This window comes from Colossoma macropomum, unplaced genomic scaffold, assembly GCF_904425465.1.
Source record: "Colossoma macropomum unplaced genomic scaffold, Colossoma_macropomum, whole genome shotgun sequence".
NCBI classification, from domain to species: domain Eukaryota; kingdom Metazoa; phylum Chordata; class Actinopteri; order Characiformes; family Serrasalmidae; genus Colossoma; species Colossoma macropomum.
In genome coordinates, this window is record NW_023494803.1 from 33258032 (window position 1) to 33283315 (window position 25284).

General features: G+C 37.6%; 1 protein-coding gene and 1 gene segment (V, D, J or C); both read left to right on the forward strand.

Annotated features, from left to right (window-relative positions):
- paplna (papilin a, proteoglycan-like sulfated glycoprotein) overlaps positions 1-9156 on the forward strand; it is a 37003-nt gene extending 27847 nt beyond the window's left edge. For both annotated transcript variants that reach the window (XM_036592931.1, XM_036592932.1), the window contains 8 exons: positions 2021-2179; positions 2781-2908; positions 4496-4607; positions 4721-4867; positions 5176-5303; positions 6476-6584; positions 6742-6905; positions 7609-9156. In XM_036592931.1, the coding sequence (XP_036448824.1) occupies positions 2021-2179; positions 2781-2908; positions 4496-4607; positions 4721-4867; positions 5176-5303; positions 6476-6584; positions 6742-6905; positions 7609-7781 (1120 nt within the window). In that variant the 3' untranslated portion in view covers positions 7782-9156. The remainder of the gene's footprint in view (positions 1-2020; positions 2180-2780; positions 2909-4495; positions 4608-4720; positions 4868-5175; positions 5304-6475; positions 6585-6741; positions 6906-7608) is intronic.
- Positions 9157-13461: 4305 nt separating this feature from the next.
- LOC118823164 lies at positions 13462-14345 on the forward strand. The segment is given in 2 exon segments: positions 13462-13530; positions 13611-14345. Coding segments are annotated over 2 exon segments (369 nt in total).
- Positions 14346-25284: the final 10939 nt, after the last annotated feature.

Here is a 25284-nt window from a genome sequence, read left to right on the forward strand (position 1 = left end):
CCTGCTGTGATGCCCCAACAGTGCTGCTCTGTCTGTGTGTCTCTTCCCAGCGCTCTGTGCAAAAGTCAGGGACCACCCTTTCATTTATTTAATTTCTAGTCAAAACAGCAATTGAGTACAAGTTATTCATTTTCAGCATCAGGAAAAGAGTAGGAAACATATATTTACCATTAGATTACAGCTAAATATTATGTTTTTTTTGTGTATAGTGGACCATTAGCCATTATCCCACCGTTAGCCTTTATTACAGCTTCCATTCTTTTTGAGAGATTTGCTTTTAGATTTTCAAAGAAATCTGCAGGGAATTTGGTTGCATTTTCTGCTTTTCAGGATCAGTTTCAGATTTAAACTCAGTCCAAACAACCTTGCTCAATATCTCAGATATCCAGTTTGGTCGTGTAATGCAAATATTTTTCTTTTTTGGTCTATTTCCTTTTCTCAGTAACAGCTTTAAGTACTGTTTATCTGATTGTGACAGTTTGGCGGTCCGCCAGGTCTTGCATAGGTGTTAGGAGTCTCATTTTCTGTGTATCTCTTAATCATTTTTGAAGTCCAGTCTTAGAAGCACTTGTTTTTTTCACTTATTTTCCTTGACTTCCTGACTTTCCTTTTCCTTATGCAAGTGGATTATCTTATATGTAATCTCCTTTACTCATTTCAGATGCACATGAAAGGGCAGCTAAGGTGTGTTTTGGTAGTTGCTTGTGTCTCTTTAAGTCTCTTTAAGTCTCTTTAAATGTCTCTTTAAAGGGGAATGTTACGTCAGTGACTCCAAAAGTAGAGCGTGGACAAATTAAATACTGATACATTTGATATCATACTCAGTGTTGGAGGCTTCTGTGTAAATTCCTATTGAATTGTTATTTTCTGTGTTTTTTCCTCCCTGTGATGAATATCTTGTACTTATTGGTTGTTTTCACTGGAAAGTGAACATGTGAAGCATGGTCTCTGACTTTTTCACAGTATTGTACACACACTTAAATGCTTTAAAAGCGAAAGCTGAACCTCAGTAGCCATTACGCTTCCAATATCACAACATTCTTTAGTCACATTTCCACTCCAAATGCTCTTATTTAGCTTGTGGTTACAGCAAATGTCAACATACATTTTTTAAGAGCTTGTCAGTGTGTTTTGTCATTTGTTTGCTTTCATGTATTTCATGTCAGTTTTGTTGCTGTTGTATCAGAACCTCTTAAGTTATGATGGATGAACCGATAGAAATGGTCTTTGTATTGTCATAATTTCTGAAGTCACAAATGTTATTTTTTCTTCTCCTCCAAAGTTACCATTTCTGATATATGAGCATTTTTGTCACAACAGCAACAAAATAATTTTAGTGGTTTGCTGTGAGTATGGAATTTGTCTGAGAGCTGTTCATCCTTCTTGCCTAAAGCCCTAGAATAACGAATGTGTGGGTTTAGATAACATAAAATGAGAACAGAGAACATAAAATGAGACAAAATTACTACTCTAACCTCTGCATTGTGATAATGTGGTCAGTAAGGCTTCATAAAATATACCACTTGGAGCAGTAAACAAATCACTTTGGTGACGGTCAGACTTCTTCACCGCAAGGCAAACCTATGTTGCCTGGACGCCCACTTTTGTACTCACCATTCATGCTTGTGTGGTATGAATAGAATGAAGTGCATGATGTCCCAAGCCTGAGGCATGTGGAAACACTAAAGACCGAATGCTCTGTCCACTCTATGTAGTCTAAAGGATGTTTGCTCTTTAGACTGAAGAAGAAGCCACAGAGATTGTGCATTCTGTTCCTCTGTGGCTGTAGCCAGGTTAAGGCTGATCTTTATGCTTACTTTGGTGACTGCAGATTGTACTATGTTGTTGCCAACAGTACAGCATAAAGTGATTGTTTCCTCTTTCTCTCCCTCTTTCTTTCTTTCATTGTTTTTCTTCTTTCCTTTATTTCTGCATGTATTTTCTCTATTGTCTGTCTACCTTTTTTTCCTTCTCCCTTTTTCCCTTCCTATCTCTTATTTCCTGGCCTGCCCTGCATCAGTTGGACTGCTGTGGGTGTGAGTATAGACAAGTCGGACCCCTCTACAGTGGAGGGGATAGTGGGACAGGTGGTGGTTTTGCCCTGCAGGGTGAGCCCACCCCCCTCCTCCACCGTGACAGTGGAGTGGAGACGAGACGGCATCCCTCTCGACCCTGCCAGGTCAGTACATTATCAGCTGGTCACTCATTCCAAGGCTTAGTAATACTGTAAGATGTTTATCTAACATTTCTTTTAGCCCCTAGCAGCAGGTCAGTCGTCAAACGAATGAAAAAATGTGTTTTTTGAAGTGAACAGAATTTAACACAACACAATGACTCAATTAAGTTATGAGACTTAACAACTGAAATTGTTTGCACATGCCATAATTAATAGTATTTTTTTTTTCTATTTTTACATTGACCATATAAAGTAACATTGTGTGGACATGTTATTTTTAAAACAGTTTGCTGCAAAGGTTGTCTTTACTTCTGCACTTCTGTTCTCACTTCAAAAATCGATATAATATGTAATTTGGTGAGGGGTGCCCAAATTTTTGCATGCAACTGTGACAAGTAATAGATTGAAATGTGAGAAACTGGACAAAAGAGTGTATTCTTAGATATTGAATAGAAGTATTTTGGGAAAAGCAAGAAGTTATTGAATGATAAATAATGTACTGCTGTTATTCATTTATGGTAATTCATTATGAAGTTATGTAACAAAAACTAAATTTTGAACAGTGGTTCGCGCACTCTCTTCAGTGACTCCTCTTAATGTGCAGGCACAGACAGCAGCCTAATGGCTCTCTGCTGGTGGGTCCTGTAAAGGTGGGGGATTCTGGCTGGTTGCTGTGTGTGGCCACGCGAGACCATGAGAGAGATTACCGCTACATCTACCTGTCTGTCTCAGGTGAAAACCGCCTCTTATTTAACCCCTTACACACTTTCATAACCTAAGAGCAGCTCAACCAGTTTGCATTGAAGTCTCTGTAGTTACTGAATAATAAGCTTTAATATGTAATTTTAAGTGGTTAAAAGCCTGGATTTCCTTCCTCTTAGCTAATATATTCTCAACTTACAGCTACTATTCTGCATTCTGCCACCTCTATGCTGTCTCTTCTCTATTCTCCATCACTGTACTCATCTCTTAGCAGTGGGGGTCTGTTCTGTCCACCTTTTGGAGTTTTGTATTCAATCTTTGAACAACAATTTATTAACCCTTATAATTCTAGAGTTTATATTGGCATTTTACTATACATTCAGTTCATACTTCTTAGTCATTTCTATGTAATAACTATGTAAATATCTATGTTTTAATGTCAGAAAATGACAAACGGCAAAATAATACACAAACACAGTAATGACTTTTTATCTCATTTAAGTCATATTAGAATCTCTACTGACAAATTGTGTTGTGCTGGTACAGATACCATATTGGCCTAAGAATACTGATACTAAGAAGGAATTTCTGACCCCTCACCGTAAGAGAGTGAAAATCCACTTGGAATGTCCTGTATTATTTCCTAAAATTATTTTTTAATCTTCTTTTCTATGTTTATCATGTTCAACCTTAGATTCCACCCCTTGGATAAACTGTAAACTCCCCCAGCCTGAATTTGTAACATAACCATGAAATATGGTGCACCAAGCTTCATCACTCCACTGTAAAATTGAAGACGCTGAAAACTCGAGCACATCTCAAACTGTCCAGACACTTTTTTTTTTATCATATTTTATCAGTATTTTTTTCAGCAATTGCCAAGACAGGAAAACCATCATGGCTTTTGCCAGTACAGGGGTAAAATTCAATAATACGTTGGTCACCTCATTGTCAGATGTTCTACTAGGGGACTTACAGGCACATTCCGAGTAGACAGAGAAAATAAAGGTTATTATCAGCCAGGACATATGCCAACAAATATGTTTTCATTAGCAGAGTTTTCATTCTGTGCTGTTTGAGAATGTGGTGGGCATGTTAACACTAGCCTACATGTGTTTTTGTGCAACAACCAACATATGACCAGAATTGAAACTGATTGTAATTTGGCTTTACTTCTTGTATGACCCAGCAAACCTACTAAACCAGGACTAAATCAGTTTTTCTAAATATGGTGTAGTTTATAAGCGGGGAAAAAGCAGGCTATTAGACCTACTTGCCTTGTCTTCTTGTCAGCTTCGAAGTGTAAATGTAATTTATAAAGTTAGAAGACTTCTTACAAGAAAAAAATACAGGAGTAAAATTCAGATACTTTCGTCCTTAAAAACTTAAATGTAGTTCAGATACAAAGTTTGGAATTTGTCCTTTTTTCACTTAGCTATGAATGAGAAATAGTTAAGCAAAAGGTAAACAGAGACATTTCAGGGGGACTTTAGAGGCTGACTAAAAGCATCTTCTGCTCTCTTTCATTGACAACACTGTTTGAAATAGGATGCATTATGATGCACAGTAGTGCGATATGCATGGATGATTTCACACAGGATTGTTTTATGCTTGTAGAGGCTTCACAGGTTGCTCAGGATTCAACGTTACCTCGGGATGGAGCAGAGAGGACAGATCCTGCTGACTCACTGGACCTTATCCCTCATGACCCACACCAGCACAAGCCCAGGTATTGACCATCAAACACTCGCACCAGCGCATATATACACTAACACATGAAGCATAAAGCAGTGTAAAGTGAACACCCTGATTCAGTGTGCCCCATGCTCTGGGTTTTATCAGGTTTAGTATTGACCGGTCAGGCTCAGCGCTGGTTGAGGCTCGTGCAGGTCAGACTGCCAGACTTCACTGCACTATCCTACCCACCTCAGCTATGTCCTCAGTCAGGATTCAGTGGACCAAAAACGGAGCTGTGCTCAACACACTCAGGTATGTGTTTGTGGATGTCTGTATGAAAAAGGTTACTTTTCTGCATAAGAGTTCATGTAAGTGCTCCTTAGATATGAAGTAATGTTGAAGGCATTTTGCCATTTCACATTAGTTTTGATGAAACCTCTCAGGTGAAAGGCAAATAATGTCTTCAAAATTGTACCACAAGCCCAGTTGCTTTAATTTACTAGCACTGGTTTTACTGTGACTGCGTGTTTATATGTGAGCATGTGAATTTGTGTCTGACTGATTTCCCTGCTTTTAATGCTTACGCTTCCACCCTCCTGCTTGATATTCTGACTGACCAGGCATTCACAGAACTCGGATGGCACCCTGGTCATTAACAACCTCACATCTAATGATTCAGGTGTTTACACCTGTACAGCCGCTAGCAGTCAACAGCTGGAACAATTTCAAGTCCAGCTCAGAGTTACAGGTTTGATAAGCTCTTCATTGATTATTTACCATGAAGTATACTAATTGTTGTTGTTGTTGAAATGAAAAGAATTCTTAATATTATCATTTTAATAGGAAAGTCCATAGATTTTTAAATGTTTTTAAACATAACTCATTGTGATTTGATGTGAACCGGTTCATGTAGAGAAATGTACAGACTCAGATTTCTTTACAATGTTGGTGATAGAAACCAGGTGTCACAAAGTCTACAACCCATATAGCCATTTTGTTTACTATTCAGAATGACCAGTGAACCTACGTGTGTCCTCTGAGTTTTTATATGTAATGTTAATGATGATAAAATTGTGGCAAATGTGGAAAATCCATTTTCTTTGGGGACTGTTTTGTCCTAAACTTTGTTATGCTACATGTACACTGTATGGACAAAACTACTGGGACACCTACACATCACATCTTTATGGGTTTTAAACACCTGAACCTGCACCTCTCTGCTATGAATAGATTTTAAAAATGAAGTTTAAAAAGTTTGGCCAAAATAAAACAGTGTCTCAGGAATCAGGCAATGTTTTTTTTTTTGTTTTCTGTAACAAGATTGTGTTCCAAGTAATTTTGGACCATTTACATTGGTCCATTTTTCATAAAGTGTTCATACAATGTAAGGAGCTCCTGTCCTTTCACTAATGCTGTAAAACAATTAAAAACTGATGAAAACAGAGTAGGGCGGCACGGTGGCGCAGTGGGTAGCACTGTCGCCTCACAGCAAGAAGGGCCTGGGTTCAATTCCTGGCCGCGTGACCGGGGTCGTTTCTGTGTGGAGTTTGCATGTTCTCCCCGTGTCTGCGTGGGTTTCCTCCGGGTACTCCGGTTTCCTCCCACAGTCCAAAAACATGCAGTCAGGCTGATTGGACATGCTAAATTGCCCCTAGGTGTGAATGTGTGTGTGTGTGAATGTGTATGTCTGTCTGTCTGCCCTGTGATGGACTGGCGACCTGTCCAGGGTGTATCCTGCCTTCCGCCCAATGACAGCTGGGATAGGCTCCAGCACCCCACCGCGACCCAGAAGGATAAGCGGTTTAGATGATGGATGGATGGATGGATGAAAACAGAGTTACACTGGTTTGATAAGACAGCAGCGATATGCAGTCAGTACAGTTTGAATGGTACAGCTGTGTTTCTGCTCTCCACCACTAGGGGACCTGAGGATCACCACAGCCCCCAATAATGTGCAGGTGTCCCGGGGCAGCACGGCTCAGCTTCCCTGCATAGTGTCTGGAGAAAATGTCAATGTGGGCTGGTCCAGGTCAATATCAACATAAGCCTTTATTTGAAGACTTTTGAAAGTCACTGTTTAAAGCCAACAGTGTTTTGTTTTGTAACAGTCTTAGCTTTCTTTATGAAGTAAAGGAGAAGATTGATGAGTGTTTGTGTTTTTACCATGCTGTTGTTCTCCTGGGCAGGAATGGTGTGCCAGTAAGGCCAGATGGACATCGAGTGCTGTTGTCGGCAGATGGCACTCTTATTATACATAACGTACAGCCTGTGGACGAAGGCTCTTATACCTGCAACGCCTACAGTGGTACATACTCCGTCAGTGCCACTGCTGAAATTCGGGTGACCAAAGGTAGTCATGTTTTGACAATCCAGCTCTTAATTAGCTAATGTTATTTCAGTTATATCCATATCCATAAGTCCAGACTTGGGACACTGATGTGGAGAAGCACTGAATGTTAACAGTGTTTGATTACACAAGCTATAATGTAAGACTCTAACGCTCACATGTGGTAAATTAATTCAGATCACAATAATACTAATCACGTTAATCCTTCAGATGATACTCATTTGTCTAAATTTGCATTATTGTCTTGGTTAAGGATGTGGATATCTGTGAATATTAAGAGTTTAATGTTTAAACTTTTGGTCAACACTTGATTTGAGTCCTCAGTGAACACATATTCTGCATATCCAAGCCCAGTGGATGTGTTTGTAGATAGATCTGAGGCACAATGTCAGACAATGTTGAATATCTAACATTCAGAGATTATTTCAGGACAGCATGGTGACACACCTTCAGTACTGTATCTAACTGAATAAAAGAAAGAATTAGTGGAATGTTACCTTTCTAAAATGCATAACACATGAACCCACACTGAGAAGAGCGATGCATTGAATTTACTGATACTTTTTTAGATAGATTTTAGGCATATTTGAGTCAACTTAATTCAGTGCATCACTGTTATTCAGAGAATGGTCAGTACCAGTAAGAACAGCCCTGCGCAGTAATAAATTCTCTGATGGACACAATGAGTTTTTCATTCTCTCTGTAGATTATGGTGGAGGCCTTAGCCCATCGGCTGACTGCGTGGACGAGCCGGACTTGGCTAACTGTCAGCTGATCGTCACCGCCCGCCTGTGTGGCAACCGCTATTTCTCCAGTTTCTGCTGTGCCAGCTGTTTTAACTACGCAATGGGAAAGAGCAGGCCAGGCCGGCACGGATAGGGACCAGTGGTCATAGCTGTAGGCCTCATGGCCTGACCGGGACTCTCGTGCCTTTTTCTGCATACAGCACCGTGCTGAAAGATTGTATATGTTATTGGACAGCATGACTCCACTCCCATTGAAGCCTAAAGTTGGTGAAGATGCTCAGATCTGGTTTATGTTTGTGTTGGGGTGGTAGTGTGCACTGTAGAGACGCACTGCAAAACATCTTGTCAAGTTAAATAATATTGAATGTAGTCAATAAATCTAATATTTCTCCTGTTGAGATTGTTGTAAGCTTAATTTCAAATTATATTTCTTAATTTTTTACTTGTGTTAAGGAATTTTATTACATGAAATGGTCTCACTATATTGGCAGATAATAATTTTACTTGAAAAAATTAACAATTGTTTTTTTCATACAAATTACCATTGTTTGAAAAAAACAAGTGAAAAAGTCTAGAAATAAGATAGATAATCTTATAGTAAGTGCACAACAATCTCGAAATGAGAAATATTAGATATATTGACTAGATTTAAGATCATTTCACTTGACAAGATACCGTTGTTTTGCAGCGTGGGAGGAGGAGCAGTATCTCTGCCTATATTTATAACGGACACTCTCTCTTCATGATGGAAGAATGACTGAATTTAAGATAATTCTCAATCTTACAGACGATAATTGCCAAAAAATAACTGATGAAGACATGCATTTGCTTCATGACTGTAAATCTGTGTTAAGGTTATTACTGTCAATCTACAAAAACTGAAAAACAAAGCTGTCTAGTGATAGAATCTCACTGCGATGTGGTGTGAAATAAAGTGCCTGCATGTCCTTGACATTGGATTGACACTTACAGCTGTCAATCACCTCATTATCCACACCCTTATATCAGCAATTATCTTTTATATGACATCTTTTTATTGTTAAGTTAAACTCTGAGGGGTATGTTAAGATGAGGGAAACTTGTACAACACAAGTACCAACAAGAAATTGACTAGACATTTTGAAATGCAGCTTGCCACTAGAGGGTGTCAGAGGCATTTTGGCTTTACTGTTCAACTGCTGTCATGCTGTCCACTCATATATAGTCATCGGTGCCAATACATCCAATATCAGCTTTCACCAGCCGTTTCCACACTGAAATGACCACATCTGACCTCAGATCAGCAGCTAGGAGCAGACCACCTCTACTCCAAAGGACAAAGGGCTATCATGTACAAATGAAATGTACTGTAAAAGCAATTCAAAATTGCAGTTCATATACATTGTTCTACTTTATTTATAATGATGTACACAGCTTTTACATGTTTTGTACTTACTGTATCTTTGTTTAAGAAGAAATGTTTGTGAATCACTGTATATAAAGAATTATAATTAAAACACACATATGAATTCCCTTTTCTTCTCAATTGCTCTGAAATGGTTAAGTGTTAGAGAGCCAGACAGTCTAATCTTTGCAGTTGTTTTTTCCTGGTTGCCACTGATTAATTGGTGCTTTTCCTGTTGAACTCCTGTCTTAACTAATCCGAAGTAACTACTGCATTGTACTGGTTGTGCAGGCACTGAACAGTGGAAAATGCTTATGGAAAGGCCTGTAGTTTAAGAGGTGATTACAGAGTCTAAATCAGGGGTGGTGAATTCCAGTCCTGGAAGACCTGCAGAATTTGGTGATTTTTCTACTCAGACACACCTGATTTAACTCAGCAACCAGCTCAGCCAGGTTTAGAGAGGGTGTTAAGGGCAGGGAAATCGCCAAACTCAAGGACCGCAGGTGGATCGGGCAGTCTCTACTACTTATTTTCTACACTGAGTTGTCCTGAGTAAGGCAATCTGACAAGTGTTTTGATTTTGTGAACAACATGTATTTGTTTACTTGTAATATATGATCGCATTGTATTAAGTTTAATAAACTATTTTCAGTTATTAAAACAATCCCCTGAAAAAAAGCATGTTATATATAAATATTTCATGATGAATTTTGCATCTATGGTTGTTCCATCATGTTTTGAGTGAGATGTTCACAGTGCTTTTAACTGAGGTACAGTGCTGTGCAAAATTTCAGAGACAAACCTTCATTTATTCATTTCCAGTCAAAATCACTATCAGGTTATTTGTTATTTCAGAGGCATTTCTGAGGAGATTAGATACAAAATGATCCACTTGCATAAGGAGGGGGAACAGCAAAATAGGAGTTTCCAGAACTGGAGTTTACAAAATGTAAAAGATAAAAAGAAAATGAGACTCATACTGACCATACAAGACCTGGTAAACCGCCAAAACTGTCCCCATCAGATAAATGGTCTGAAAGGATGTGCAGCTGTCAAGACAGGGCTATTGGGAAAAGGAAATGGACAAAAACAATTCCAAAATCAAACAAAGAAGCTGTTGATGTTCTCAGAATAATGGACTGACCACCCTAGAGTCCAGACCTCAACATCACTGAATATGTTTGAGATTACTTACATCATGAGAAGCAGAAAATGCAACCAACATCTAAGACTAAACTTTGGAGGTGTGGAAAATATCCCTGCAGATTTCTTTGAAAAACTGAAAGCAAGTCTCTCAAAAAGAATATAAAGCTGTAAAGTGGGGACTCACTAAATACTGAAAACATTATATTTACTTGCTTATATGTGAAGGTTCTGTGCAATTTTAGTGTTTTCTGCTTTTTTTACTTAAATAAATTAAGGGTGGCCTTTTTTAGCTTACCATGAGTACCATATAATAGATCTGCTGTTGTTCTTGAAATATATTTATATAAATCTATTTATATTTATATGTAGTGGCTGACAGAATTTCAATAGTTTAATGACATGCACATTTGAGATATTCATGACTTGCACATGTAGTAATTTAAAATATATTGTAATCAAATATTCTGACTTCTTCATTAGCAATTTAGAGATTTTGTTTTGTTCAAAATACACAATGCAGTTGGATATGTTTTGCAGATGAAAGGGATGTGAACTATCATTGTCACCACTGGGGGGCAACGTTTACATAGAAGTAAGATTCTAGAATTTTTAAAGAAATTGCTTTTTTAACATTCTCTTAAAAATATAGAATTAATAACAGAGTACTAAACAACATTGTTTGAACTATTTGGCAATGTGTTTTAATGACATGCATTTCAATAAAGAGCCTCCACAAAGCTGCCACAGGGTCCCGCCCCTTAACCAAGTGAGAGCATATTAAAGCATTACAGCACTGCTACTGTAGGATGTACTGCTCAAAATGAAGTGCTTGTATTTCATGTTTTGCATTTTGACCCTACAGTGGACTTCCACTCTATGTAAGCTAATAATGTTATCAGTATGGAAATGCTGTCAATGATTTGAGCAGCGCTTTTCAATCAAATTCATGTTCATTATCACAGGTGCGCAGCTCATACAGGTCCAGCAGAAGCCAGAATAGCTGATTCTTTCCCCTGGATCATCTCTGAAGGTCTCCTGTTCCATAACTGGCCTTACTAACCCTACTTTATTCTGGTACCAGTGGACTCCAGCAATAGGGTTCACACTCGTATTCACTTCTTTGGCTACTGGGTCAGTGGGTCCATCTAGCAAAGGTGAGTTTAGGTCTAGCAGACCTGGAGATCTTCAGATAGACCTGGAGTCTGATGGAGTGAGTGAAAGTGACTCTGCTGTGTGGTACTGTGCAGCCAGTCTACACAGTGTCCCAGAGTAATCAGTGAGCTGTACAAAAAACACACCAAACCATCAAAAGTGTAGGCCTCTTCTCAAATAGATATTTTGGATTGTCCAAAAGCTCCTGACCTTGAAGGAGAGATGAAAACAGTGAAGAATCTAATTTAATCTAGACAGGAAGCAAGGCAAAACTGAAAACTTCTCATTCTGAACACAGATGGTGCTGTTGCTTTTCTCATAGCTTGCCAGGGCCCCATTTTTTTTCTTTCTTCACATTTTACTTCCACCCTGACTAATCTGCACTTTCATCACCTTATTGAAGAAGAACATGTTTCCTGGCAAACACATTATCTCTGCCCTATAAATCACTGTTAATTACAATATTAATTTACTACTCTATTATCAGTTTCACATTGCATGGTCTCCAGCATATTTTACTGATCTGTTAAAAAGTTAAAGCTCATTTAGACCACTTCACTCAGCTGAGGTGGGCTTACTGCAAACTCCTAGCATCACTTACAGCTCAGCTGGTGGAAGATAATTTTCTCATACAGCTCCTAAACTATGGCTTAGAGAGAATATTAAAAAAGCGAGCTCGATGGGTTATAAATTCCAGATTAAAAACATTTTTGTTTAGGTTTGCGTATGCCTACACACTTAAAAATAATGGTTATTCAAGGGTTCTTTAGTATTTAGTACCCTTTTGCATGAGTAAAGGGTTCTTTGTCTTGTGAAAGCGTTCTTCAGATTGATGGAGAATGTGCTGTAGATGGTTCTACATATAACCTTTTTGAAAAGACTTCTGTATAGCACCCAAAAAGGTTTTTTTTTAGCTTAATATCGTAAAAATGTAACCCTTTTTGGTGCCATGTAGAACTCTTTTCAAAAAGGTTCTATATAGAACCATCTACAGCACATTCTCCATCAATCTGAAGAACTCTTTCACCATGCAAAGAACTCTTCAAGCATCCAGATGGTGCTTTGAGAGTTCTTGGTTTTATATAGGACCATTTTCTTTACTAAAGAACCCTTGAAGAACCATAATTTTTAAAGTACAGAAGTATCATGGCTTATTTTCCTCTGTGGCTTGCCGTGGTGCTGTTATTTTAATTTTGGGTGAAGTGTTTTATATTTACTATTTTTTACTTTTATTCCTGTGTAAAACACTTTGAGATTTTGTAATTACAATGAAAGTGCTACATAAATAAAGACTTCTTCTTCTTCTCTTTCTTCTTCTTCTTCTTCTTCTTCTTCATCTACTTATTCGTTATTATTAAAACAAATAACCAATAGCTTAGTTTACATACAATTATTTGAAGATAACCCTGCGTATGTTGTTTATGAAGTGACATACATCACGTTATTTCAATGAATGTAAATGTATTTGCCTAAAACTCTTGAGTTTCAAAGCAAGTAGACTCACTTGGAACTGTACTCAACATATGATGTGCCCTTGAAAAAAACACCACTGTCTGATTACACTGTGTGCAAAGATGACAGTTAAATTTGACATTTGAAATCTGTAATTCAACTCAGGAGCTACAGTTGTGGCTGTTTTCAGATGGAAAGTGTGACTTAGCTTACTGGTCAACTCTCATTTCACATGCTATTTATATAAGATGGAAAATTATCACCTCTAGTTAAAGTCAGGGTGAGAGGTTATATTCTTTCATGATAGATTTTTAGAATAATTTTAGCACTTAGACTTACAATTATGACTGAGTTTGACAATTGGGGAAATCATGCTTTCCATTGGCAGTAGTGATCTTTTTACAAGAACTGTGAATACTGTGTTTTTGTTTTTTTTGGAATTTCTGAATATCTGTAGTAAAGTTTCATGACATTTGAACTTACAAAATAGCTTATATTTTTGTTACATGTACCAACTGTCCTGAATTACAGAGATTCACATTGTCAGTTTTGAACTGTTTGTATTGAGTTTTTAGTGATGTGTGCACTAAAGAGCTATGCATTTCTATCTTCCTCAGGGTCCCACCCCTTACCACAGTAAGAACCTAGTAAAGCATCGAGCTGCTCCTACTGTGTGTTGTACGACTCAGAATGGCACATTTGTATTTGATTCTCTGCATCCTGACACTACAGTGGGTGTCCACTATATGTAGGTTCATAATGTCATCAGTACATTTTATCAATGATTTTATCAACATTTTTCAACTTCAATTATGTTCATGATTGCAGGTGTGCAGCTCATACAGGTTCACCAGACACCAAAGGAGCTGATTCTTTCCCCTGGATCATCTCTGAAGGTCTCCTGCTCTGTAAATGGTACTGATTATCCAAATCTGTACTGGTACCAGTGGACTCCAGCAGCAGGCTTCACACTGGTGTTTACCTCTCTGAGTGTGGGGTCAGTGGATCCATCTAGAAAAGGCCAGTTTGAGTCACAAAGACTTGAAAAGCTTCAGATAGTTCTGGAGTCTGATGGAGTGAGTGAGAATGACTCTGCTGTGTGGTACTGTGCAGCCAGTCTACACTGTATTCCAAAGTAATCAGTGAGCTGTACAAAAACCACACCAGACTGTTAGAGCTTAGGCCTCTTCTTAATCAGACAGTTAGGAGTCAGTTTTCATTACTGTTTGAGATCACATGACTAATTGAGACTACATGTGATCTATGAGGTTGTTTTTACTGACAGGAATCTGTCAAAGTAGGCTCAGTTCTCAGGTTGTCTGATTCAACAGGAAGCAAGTAAGCACTAAAAATGAAATTCTCATTTTGAGCAGAGATGATGGCATTGGCCTTCTCACAGCTTGCATTTGTTCCTACTTGTTTTTTCCAAGTTTACTGACATTTGACTTTGTGCTATTATTCATTACTTGACACTTAAGCATTTTTTTTTCTGCCAAACATCAGACGTAGTGACCTTCACAACTGTTTGACATTTCAGTCTTTAAAAAACTGAAGAAATACTGAATAAAATCCACTCTGTTTATGTATTTTTTTAATGTAATTTGAAATAAAAGTGTTTAAAGTAGTATGTAAACATTATTTAACTTTCCAAACATTGCATTTATTCCCCAATCCATACGGTCTATTTGTATATTAAGCTATAAAAACAAGACTTTTTGAATCATTTTTGTGTATTAGCGAACATCCACCTATTCAGACCATGGCATTCAGGATGAAGTTATAAGGAGTGTTTCAGCCTGGACTCCTTTTTGAGGCACAAATCTGGACAGAGCTCATTTACAGATATCAGTCTCAAAGGCATACTAACAAAAACAGCCTGTTCAATTCTAAAGGATAAGCAGAGTTTGGAAAACTGTCGTGTGTGGTCATGTATTATGGCTGTTTTGACACATATGTGGATCTAGGTAAAGTATAATAAAAAAATTAATATATAGGCTAACGAGTCATTCTTGAGTTGAAGTAGAAGTGTTTGATCAGGAAAGCATTAAAATGTGCAGGGTAGGGTGCTACTACAGGACCGTGGTTAGGAGCGCATAACCAATGATCTACCCAACTCAAAAGCATCTACAAAGAAATGCACTGAGTAACTACTGTATGTTTTTTTTAGCTCAAATTGTGTCTGTCAGAAGTTAATTCTTCACTCCTCCATGTGATGATAAAGCCACCAAGCATCAGTACATGACCTCCAAATGCACCAAAATGTGAACTAGAATGGTATGTCAATGTGTTGATTGCTATTTTAGAATTAATTGTAAGGATTTCACCAAAACAATGTTAACTAGTTTGGTAGCTAATGCTAACGTTATTAGCAAATCAGACAAAGGACAACTGGGCCACTGAATGATTAACTAAAGCTAACATTCAGCACTAGTATATGTCATGGCTATAATATAATAACGTTCCAATGAATCTATTCATAAACAGTGTCAGTGTATGTTTTAAACCCGCTGCTCAGTTTGGCATCTATTTACGGAGAAAGTCTTGACCTTGGTAAAGCCGCGAGCAGGAACATCCACAACTTTGCCCACCCCTGTTGTGGAGATATGCACATGCATGGTAGCCAAAACAATCTGAAAAAAAATTGAATTTGATGCATTTTTTGTCCGATTTTACCTGTGATATCAAATGTTTTTGAAACTTTATTGTGCATGAAATCATAAACTCACATGAAATCACAAAGGCTTTGCTGTTTGGGAAAGTGTCCCTCAGCTGAAATGGAGATTTTGATTGGTTCTGCTGCTGAGTTTGACTGTCTGTTTGTGTCTGTAAGTCAGCGCTCCACACAGTTTAGGAAGACTGGAGATTTTTGCGTCCTCAACTCTTTGTGAGAGAGTTCAGGAAGATTGTGTAAAATAATGGGTCAAATGCCTGCTTGCCCCTGTGTTTCTGTGTGTTTCTTGCGTTTTACACTCTCAAGGGAAGACATATCAGCATGCAATCTATTCCTTTTATGTCTGCACAGCCTAGTTAAGCAAGCTGGAAAGCAAGATAGTTTGGGTCTTAGATATGGTAGTAATGCTAGTCTGCTATCATTTGGCTGATTACTACAAGGGCCATTCATTTGTCTGTTCCTTATACATAGGCAAGTAAGTGATAGTATATTTTTATCCCTTCTAAAAGTTTGTGAAGCTATTACTGATGTTAACATGGTGAATGTGAACTTGTAGACTCATTGGTGCTTTGTTGAGGATTTGAATTGGTTTAATGGAACCTGAAGAATGTGAACATACAAGCTCAAATTTTTTTAAATAATAAATAGTAAAACAATAATAAATTTTGTTATTATTATTATCTTTGTTATTATCTAATTTATTTAAATAGTTGACTGTAGTTTAGGATTGTTACACAATGTTTGCGTTAATGACTCCTCTGCTACCAAGTGTATTTGCTAGATAAGCAGATAAACATTTGTTTTCAGCGCCACAACTAAAGAAGCATCCAGGCTGAACTACCACAGGGCCCCGCCCCATAGCCAAGAGCGTATTTAAGCATTGAGACCCTGCTACTATAAGTTGTATGTTCTAAAATGGTGCATTTGTCTTTGATCCTCTTCTTTCTGACACTACAGTGGCTCTACATCATGTGTAAGCTAGTAATATCATTAATATGATACTACTGAGAACTGATTCAAAAGCACATACAAACTAATTCATGTACATCATCACAGGTGCGCAGCTCATACAGGTCCAGCAAGACCCAGAGGAGCTGATTCTTTCTCCTGGATCATCTCTGAAAGCCTCCTGCTTTGTAACCGGAACAGATGATCCATATCTTTACTGGTACCAGTGGACTCCAGCAGCAGGGTTCACACTGGTATTCACCTCTGTGACTGCTAGGTCAGTGGATCCATCTAGAAAAGGCCAGTTTAAGTCACAAAGACCTGGAGAGCTTCAGATAGATCTGGAGTCTGATGGAGTGAGTGAGAATGACTCTGCTGTGTGGTACTGTGCAGCCAGTCTACACAGTATTCCAGAGTAATCAGTGAGCTGTACAAAAACCACACCCAACTGTTAGAGCCTAGGCCTCTTCTGAGATAGACAGGATACATTTATTATTACTGCATGAGATCACATGACTTTGACTAAGACCACGTGTGATCTCTGAGGTCGTGTTTACTGACAGTAAGGAATCAACCATATTAGGCTCAGTTCTTGGGTTGTCAGATTCAACAGGAAGCAAGCACTGAAAATGAAATGCTCATGTTGAACAGAGATGGTGGCATTGGCCTTCTCACAGCTAATTTTTCCTACTTGCTGCTTGTTTTTCACATCACTTGACAATTGATTTTCCGGTATTATTCATCACTTGACTCGCCATTGCTAATCATTTCTTTCTGATAAACATTATCTGCTCTTCCAGTTTGTGCCCGTTTGAACAATACATTTCTCTCAGGTGTAAAACGCAAGATAACATATTTACAATAAACATCAACAACGAAATATAATATAAATGTAGGCGTCCATCCTTTGGTTTTATTACTGCTTTTATTCTTTTTGGGAGTCTTGCTGTCAGTTTTCAAAAAAATTGCAGGATTATTTTTAAACATCTGCAAAGTTCAGTTCTAGACATTAGCTGTGTTTCCTGCAATAACAATACAAAGACCTGTATGCTTTAATGATTCATTTCTTTTCAAACCATTAAAAAAAGAATGTGAATCTACAAACAAAGACCATGTATTGATAGAGATCACATGCTGTAATTCTAGGAGTATTTTTTCTGAAGAACTACATTTTTTTGGATAATATTTAATTTTGAATGTTTTACTGTAGTAAAACATTGTTACATTGTGCTATAAGTTAATGATAACTTCTTATACCAAATGCACAACTTACCACATATACAGAGTAAAAAAAAAGACATTTGACGGCCCCGCCCCTTAGCCAAATAAGAGCCTATTTAACCATTAAGCCACTGCTATTGTATGTTGTACTTCTTACAATGACACATTTGTGTTTGATTCTCTGTATTCTGACACTACAATGGTTCTCCACCCTGTGTAAGCCAGTGATATTAATCTGGTACTATTAAGAACTGATCCAACAGCACATTTACACTAATTCATGTTCATGATTGCAGGTGCACAGCGCATACAGGTCCAGTAGAAACCAGAGGAGCTGATTGTTTCTCCTGGATCACCTCTGAAGGTCTCCTGCTCTGTAACTGGCATTGCTAGCCCAAATCTGTACTGGTACCAGTGGACTCCAGCAGCAGGGTTCACACTGGTATTCACCTCTCTGACTACTGGCATAGTGAACCCACCGAGCAAAGACCAGTTTAAGTCTCAAAGACCTGGAGAGCTTCAGATAGATCTGGAGTCTGACAGAGTGAGTGAGAATGGCTCTGCTGTGTGGTACTGTGCAGCCAGTCTACACAGTGTCCCAGAGTAATCAGTGAGCTGTACAAAAACCACACCAGACTGTTAGAGCTTAGGCCTCTTCTCAAATGCAGTTTGAATTGTCCAAAAGCACCTGAACTTGACTGAGGCTGTATATGAGGTTGTGTTTACTTACAGTAAGGAATCTACCAAAGTATTTCTCAGGTTGTCTGATTCAACAGGAAGCAAGCACTGAAACTGAAATTCTTATGTTGAACAGACATGGTGGCATTGACCTTCTCACAGCTTTGTTTTTTCCTGCTTTGTACTTGTTTTTCCATGTTACTTGATATTTGATCTTCCAGTATTATTCATCACTTCACACTTTTCTGATAAACGTTAAACATTTCTCTCAGTTATAAAGTGCTAAATAACATATTTAAAGAAGCCGTGTGTAGGATTGAGGGGGATCTGTTAGCAGAAATTGAATGTATACAAATCTAAGTTTTTATTAGTGTATAATTACCTGTAACTACAAATCATTGTGTTTTTATTAGCTTAGAATAAGCTCTTCAAATCTACATGTGAGCGGGTCCTCTTCCAACTGAGGCTGCCATGCATGTTGCTACAGTACCCCAGAATGGACAAACCAAACACTGGCTCCACACCTAAAACTCCAGATAGGATATTTCACGTTTCGCCTTTTTACATTGAAGCGGCAGCTTGAATTTGGTCGTGCTACAGCACTGGCTGGAAGATGTAAAAAGAGGAAGAATCCTTGTCGAAATGTCCTACTGTAATGCATAATTATGGGTAGCTCCATTAATAAAAATCCAGGTGGGATATTTTCATTGGTTAATTTTTTTTTAGCAAAAATACCACAAGGATTAAAACGAGTCAGCTTCTTATACGCCAGCTTCTCATTTGAATTTCCTCCTTCCGCCCTAAATGGTGCAGCAGTTAATTTCTGGTGCTGACATTCAGGTTCTTATTCATGCGTCTTGTCCAAATTCTCCCGTTCCACCTTAAATGGTGCAGCATTTATTATAACACCTCAGGCACCAGAATGTAATTGCAGGACCATTTAAGATGGAACAAGAAAATTCAAACAAGAATCTTGCAAATGTCCTGATCAGAAAATGTTACCAGAATGTTAAAAGAATGATTAGGATATTTTGACAGCCTAAATCATCTTACCAGGGCATAAGGAGTGATATTAAGTCAAGTGTGTACTGAATTAACATTAAAAACACATTTAAACACTGAGTTATTACGCTGAAGTATTGATATGCACATGCTCAGTATGATAAATTGTTAGAACCACAGTGCTGGCTAACAATATTGAGTTGAGAGAAGTTTGAGAACCCAAATTTTGACGAGTGGAGGATCATACTCATCATTTACCATAAAGCAAGGGAGGCTGAAGCCTCTCCGTCAAAGAAGCAAAACATGTAGAAGCAAAATATTTTTCCCCGCCTGCAAAGTTCAGTCTTAGAAGTTGGTTGCATTTTCTGTTTCTCAGGAAAGAGTGGAGCTTGATTTTCTTGTTTTAAAGTTACATTTCCCTCATTTGTGAAGTGCAAGATCAAGTGGACATATATTTCTATTTTTATTTTTTTTTGGAATTGGAAATGTTTGTGGAAAGTTATCTCACTACTTAAGGGATTTAATATATGTTCGCCTATAATTGAACTTGCTGGTGACCAATAAGTCAACATGTATGGTTTAAAACAGTAAGATGGTCTGGAAGTCTTTGAGAATTCATTTCTTTTTAAACAATAAAAAAGAAGAACATGAACATACAAGCATAGGCCATGTGTTGATGTGGATCACTGTAATGACTTTTTTTTGGGGGGGGTGAAAAACTATGAATAATTTGTCTCATATTATTTTACTTTGAATGTTTACTGTAGTAAAACATTATTGTGCAGTATTGTTTGTTAATGACAACATCTTACATCATAAGCACAGCTTACCACATGTACAGAGTCACTAAGTGACATTTGAGCCTCATGGCCCCGCCCCACAGCCAAATAGGAGCTTATTTAAGCAACAAGCCACTGTTACTGTAAGTTGTACTTCTAAAAATGACACATTTGTGTTTGATTCTCTGTATTCTGACACTACAATGGTTCTCCACCCTGTGTAAGATAATAACATCATTAATATGGTACTGTTGATAACTGTTTCTGCAGCACCTTTAAACTAATTATTTTTATCATTGCAGATGCACAAGTTATACAGGTCCAGCAGAATCCAGAGGAGCTGATTGTTTCTCCTGTATCATCTCTGAAGGTCTCCTGCTCTGTAACAGGCACTGCTAACCCATATCTGTACTGGTACCAGTGGACTCCAGCAGCAGGGTTCACACTGGTATTCACCTCAGTGGCTATTGGCTCAGTAAACCCACCGAGCAAAGACCAGTTTAAGTCTAGCAGACCTGAAAAGCTTCAGATAGTTCTGGAGTCTGATAGAGTGAGTGAGAATGGCTCTTCTGTGTGGTACTGTGCAGCCAGTCTACACAGTGTCCCAGAGTAATCAGTGAGCTGTACAAAAACCACACCAGACTGTTAGAGCTTAGGCCTCTTCTCAAACACACATTCTGGAGAAATTACACAACACCAAAAATTAACTTCTCATTTAGAACACAGTTGATAGTGTATGCTTTTTCATAAATTGCCTTTATAACAGATGTTTTAGAATACGACTTTGCAGTCAGACTGATGTGTGATTTCATCACTTGGTCCTAGAAAATTAAAGAAAAATATTTCCAGACAGACATGTTACCTATACTTCATTAAGCCTTTAGTACATAAATTATGAAATTTACATTCTTCTAATTGAAAATAGTATAATCCATAAAAAGGGAGGTACCTTTCAGTTTGTTGCTTTATTGTGTTTATTTACTCCCATTGTAGGCATTGCAGTTGCTTGAAGTTATGTATAAATACTGAATTATACATACATTTTAAGACAACATCAGAAGATACACTCTAAAACGATACATTCAGAAGATACACTGAAAATAAAATATTATATATATATATATATATATATATATATATATATATATATATATATTATACAGTGAAGTACTCTAAGTGTTTTATTGCATAATATTTCATTTTCAATGCTCACTGTAGTAAAACGTTGTTACAGTGCTTTAAGTTAATGATAATTTATTGTACCAAATGTACAACTTACCACATATAAAGAGTCACTCAATGACGTTTGAGGGACCCACCCCACAGCCAAATAAGAGTGTATTTAAGCATTAAGCCACTGCCATTTCATGTTGTACTTCATAAAGTGATACATTTAGAGTTACTCTGTAACTCTGTAACTGTTAATTGTAAAGCGCAAGATAACATTTAACATAAATCTCAGAAGCATCAACAACTAAATATAATATAAATTTAGGGTGTCCACCCCTTGCTTTTATTACAGCTGGCATTATTTTCAGGAGACTTGCTTTCAGCTTTTCAGAGGAATCTGCACGGGTATTTTTCCACATTTAAAAAGTTCAGTTTTAGTAGATGGTTGCATTTTCTGCTTCTCTAGCAAGAGTGGAGCTTGATTTTCTTGTTTTAAAAGTACATTTCTTGCTTTAAAAGAACATGAAGTGCAAGATCAGGCTGACATACTTCCTTTTTTTGGAATCAGAATTGTTTGTTGAAATTTATTTCACCACCTCAGGGATAAAAAAATATGTTTGCATATAATTGACCTTGTTGATCACCGATAAGTCGACGTGTATGATTTAAGACAGTAGGATAGTAGCACACTCTTTGAGAATTCATTTCTTTTTTTTAAACAATAAAAAAAGAACAACATGAACATACAAGCATAGGGCATATGTTGATATAGATCACCTGCCGTAATGAGAGTGGTATTTTTAATTTTTTGGAAAAACAGTAAATCATTTATCTCATATTATTTCACGTTGAATGTTTACTGTAGTAAAACATTGGTATAAAGTGCAATACATTAATGACAACATCTTACACTAAAAGCACAACTCACCTCATGTACAGAGTCACTAAGTGACATCTGAGCTTCATGGACCCGCCCCTTAGCCACATAAGAGCCTATTTTAGCAACAAGCCACTACTGTATTTTATACTTCTTAAAATGACACATTCGTATTTATTTCTCTTTGTTCTAACACTACAGTGGTTCTCCACCGTGTGTAAGCTAATAACATCATTAATATGGTACTGTTGATAACTGTTTCTGCAGCACCTTTAAACTAATTATTTTCCATCATTGTAGGTGCGCAGGTTATACAGGTCCAGCAGAATCCAGAGGGGCTGATTCTTTCTCCTGGATCATCTCTGAAGGTCTCCTGCTCTATAACTGGCATTGCTAACCCATATCTGTACTGGTACCAGTGGACTCCAGCAGCAGGGTACACACTGGTATTCACCTCTCTGACTACTGGATCAGTAAACCCACCGAGCAAAGACCAGTTTAAGTCTAGCAGACCTGGAGAGCTTCTAATAGATCTGGAGTCTGATAGAGTGAGTGAGAATGACTCTGCTGTGTGGTACTGTGCAGCCAGTCTACACAGTGTCCCAGAGTAATCAGTGAGCTGTACAAAAACCACACCAGACTGTTAGAGCTTAGGCCTCTTCTCAAGCACACATTCTGGATGCATTGTGGATTGTTCAAAACACCTTACCTTAACTGAAAGTAGCTCTGATTTTGAAATCCTGTGTTTGCTTTACTAAGCATGAAGAAGATGCTAAATGTGGCTGAAGTCTCACACTGGAATATTCAGGAGAAATTACACAACACCAAAAATTAATTTCTCATTTAGAGCACAGATAATAGTATATGCTTTTTCATAAATTGCCTTTATATCAGGTGTTTTAGAACATGACGTTGTAGTCAGACTGAAGTATGATTTACAGACAGACATGTTACCTACACTTCATTAAGCCTTTAGTGCAGAAATTATGAAATTTACATTCTTCTAATAGAAAATAGCATAATCCATAAAAAGGGAGGTACTTTTCATTTTGCTGTTTTATTGTGTTTATTTACTCCCATTGTAGGCATTGCAGTTGCTTGAAGTTGTTATGTATTAATACTGAATTATACATACATTTTAAGACAACGTCAGAAGATACACTTAAAAAAGTGATGTGTTTAATAACAACACATTTACTTGTGTTACCTGTTTTAACACCTTTTGTGTCACATTGTTTTTTTTGATTTAACATATTCTGTGTTAAAAGTAACACAAAATGTGTTCTCCGTAACTGGGCACAGTAACATAACACAACATGTGTTGTATTCAACTGAACACACTGATGTGTCTAGTTAGAGACAGAATGAGTTTTTATGTGTGTAGGCCTCACTATGTGATGTCTGCATGATCACAGAACTACAGACTAGAACAAGAAGGCATATGATCAGGAAAAGTAAACCATTTTACTCATGAATAATTTTCCAAAGAAAAGGAAAAAAAGGTTAAATTGTGGTATGAAAAACAAATGTTGCCATGTGACAACACCATGCATTAAAGAGTTAAATCAACAGTACCAGACTAACATATGCCAAATGTAAAGATGTAAGCAACTATTTCATTATAGTGGCTATAACTGTCATTATGTCCTCTTCTTTAGAACAACGTAACAATATAGTGTCTTGAAGTCTCGAGTTTTAAAGTAAATATACTGAATATTTCATTTAATATTTCAGTGTATAGTATACAGTGTATTGTACAGCAACCCAACAATCAATCAATCAATCAATGTGATACCATAGGGTGCAGATCTGACAGTGTCCTTTATTGCAATTGCTTTATTAAAATCTATTACGTTCACTTCAGTCCAGAATCCAGAAGCTCGAAAAGTTTTAGAACTTCACCACTGGGGGCTCTGCTTACAAAGAAAAGATGGTTTGTTGGTCAACTGTAATTCATGTGCTGCTTATAGAACACGTTTCACTGTAGATCTTAGAGCACATGCACTTTACTGAAAGAGTTACACATGTGATCTATGAGATCTTCTCCTGCATTTGTTTTTTAAATGGATTTTTCATTGCTGCATGAGACTACATGACCTTGGCTGAGAGAACCATGCCTGTGGCAGAAGTTACAGGTTGAGAGATTCAACCATATTTGCCTCTATTCTAAGATATTTTCCAGTTTATCTTCATGGTGGTTTTGTAATAGAATCAAAAATCAGGCTGCTTTATCAACCATGAGGCAAAAACATTCGAGAACATTCGAGTAAATATGCTGCTGAATGAGCATATGGTGCCAGAAAAAAGGTACGACAGCCATCGTGCTAGAAACAGTGCAAACTGTTGCAAAGCTGTAAACACATTCCACAGATGAGTATGCTCTGCACTAGTTTCCGTGCTGCAGGTTTTTTTCTTGTTAGAAGTTTGCAGGGCGATGTGAGCTCTGAGGCTTTGAGAGCAGCAGCAGGTGTGCATATGAACGAGCTCTGCGGTGAGAGACTGGGTGGAGGGAAAGCTTAATTTTGAGAACGTTCTCACCACATCCTGCCCCGTCTGCCTCTAAACCCCCACAGCAAGCAGCCACCACATCCTGCCTTCTGCCCTCACTGACACATTCTCACTCTATTGTCCCTGATAATCTTTTGAACAACAGAACAAATGAGATTGCATAATAACTAAACAATTACATGTGTTGCTGTGTCATTTATTACTTGTGATCAAAATGACTTTTTATATTAACATGTCAGTAGAATATACTGTCACACAAGCCAGTGCTCTGAAACTGAAGTAATAATTTTTCAGGTTTTTAATAGTGCATTTTGCAATAGCTGGGATTTTAAGGCCTGATTTTAAGTTTCCATTAGTCATTTACCATATATTGCAAAACTAGTCATAGAACATCGTTGTTTTTCTAGTAAAAGTGGAAAATTCAGATGTGACATATGAATACCCACACAGTTTCAAATCTGAAGACTTTCCACTGCAGCATTCAATGTTTGTGAAGATTTTCAGTCATTTACGTCACTGAACTCATTCTGCAGTAAAAACAGTAGCATTACACAGTTACAAAGTACCATATGAGTGCAATGTTTTTGTTTTAAAAGACAGTGCTATGCTGTGATAACAAGGACACAAACAGAGCAAGTTACAACAACA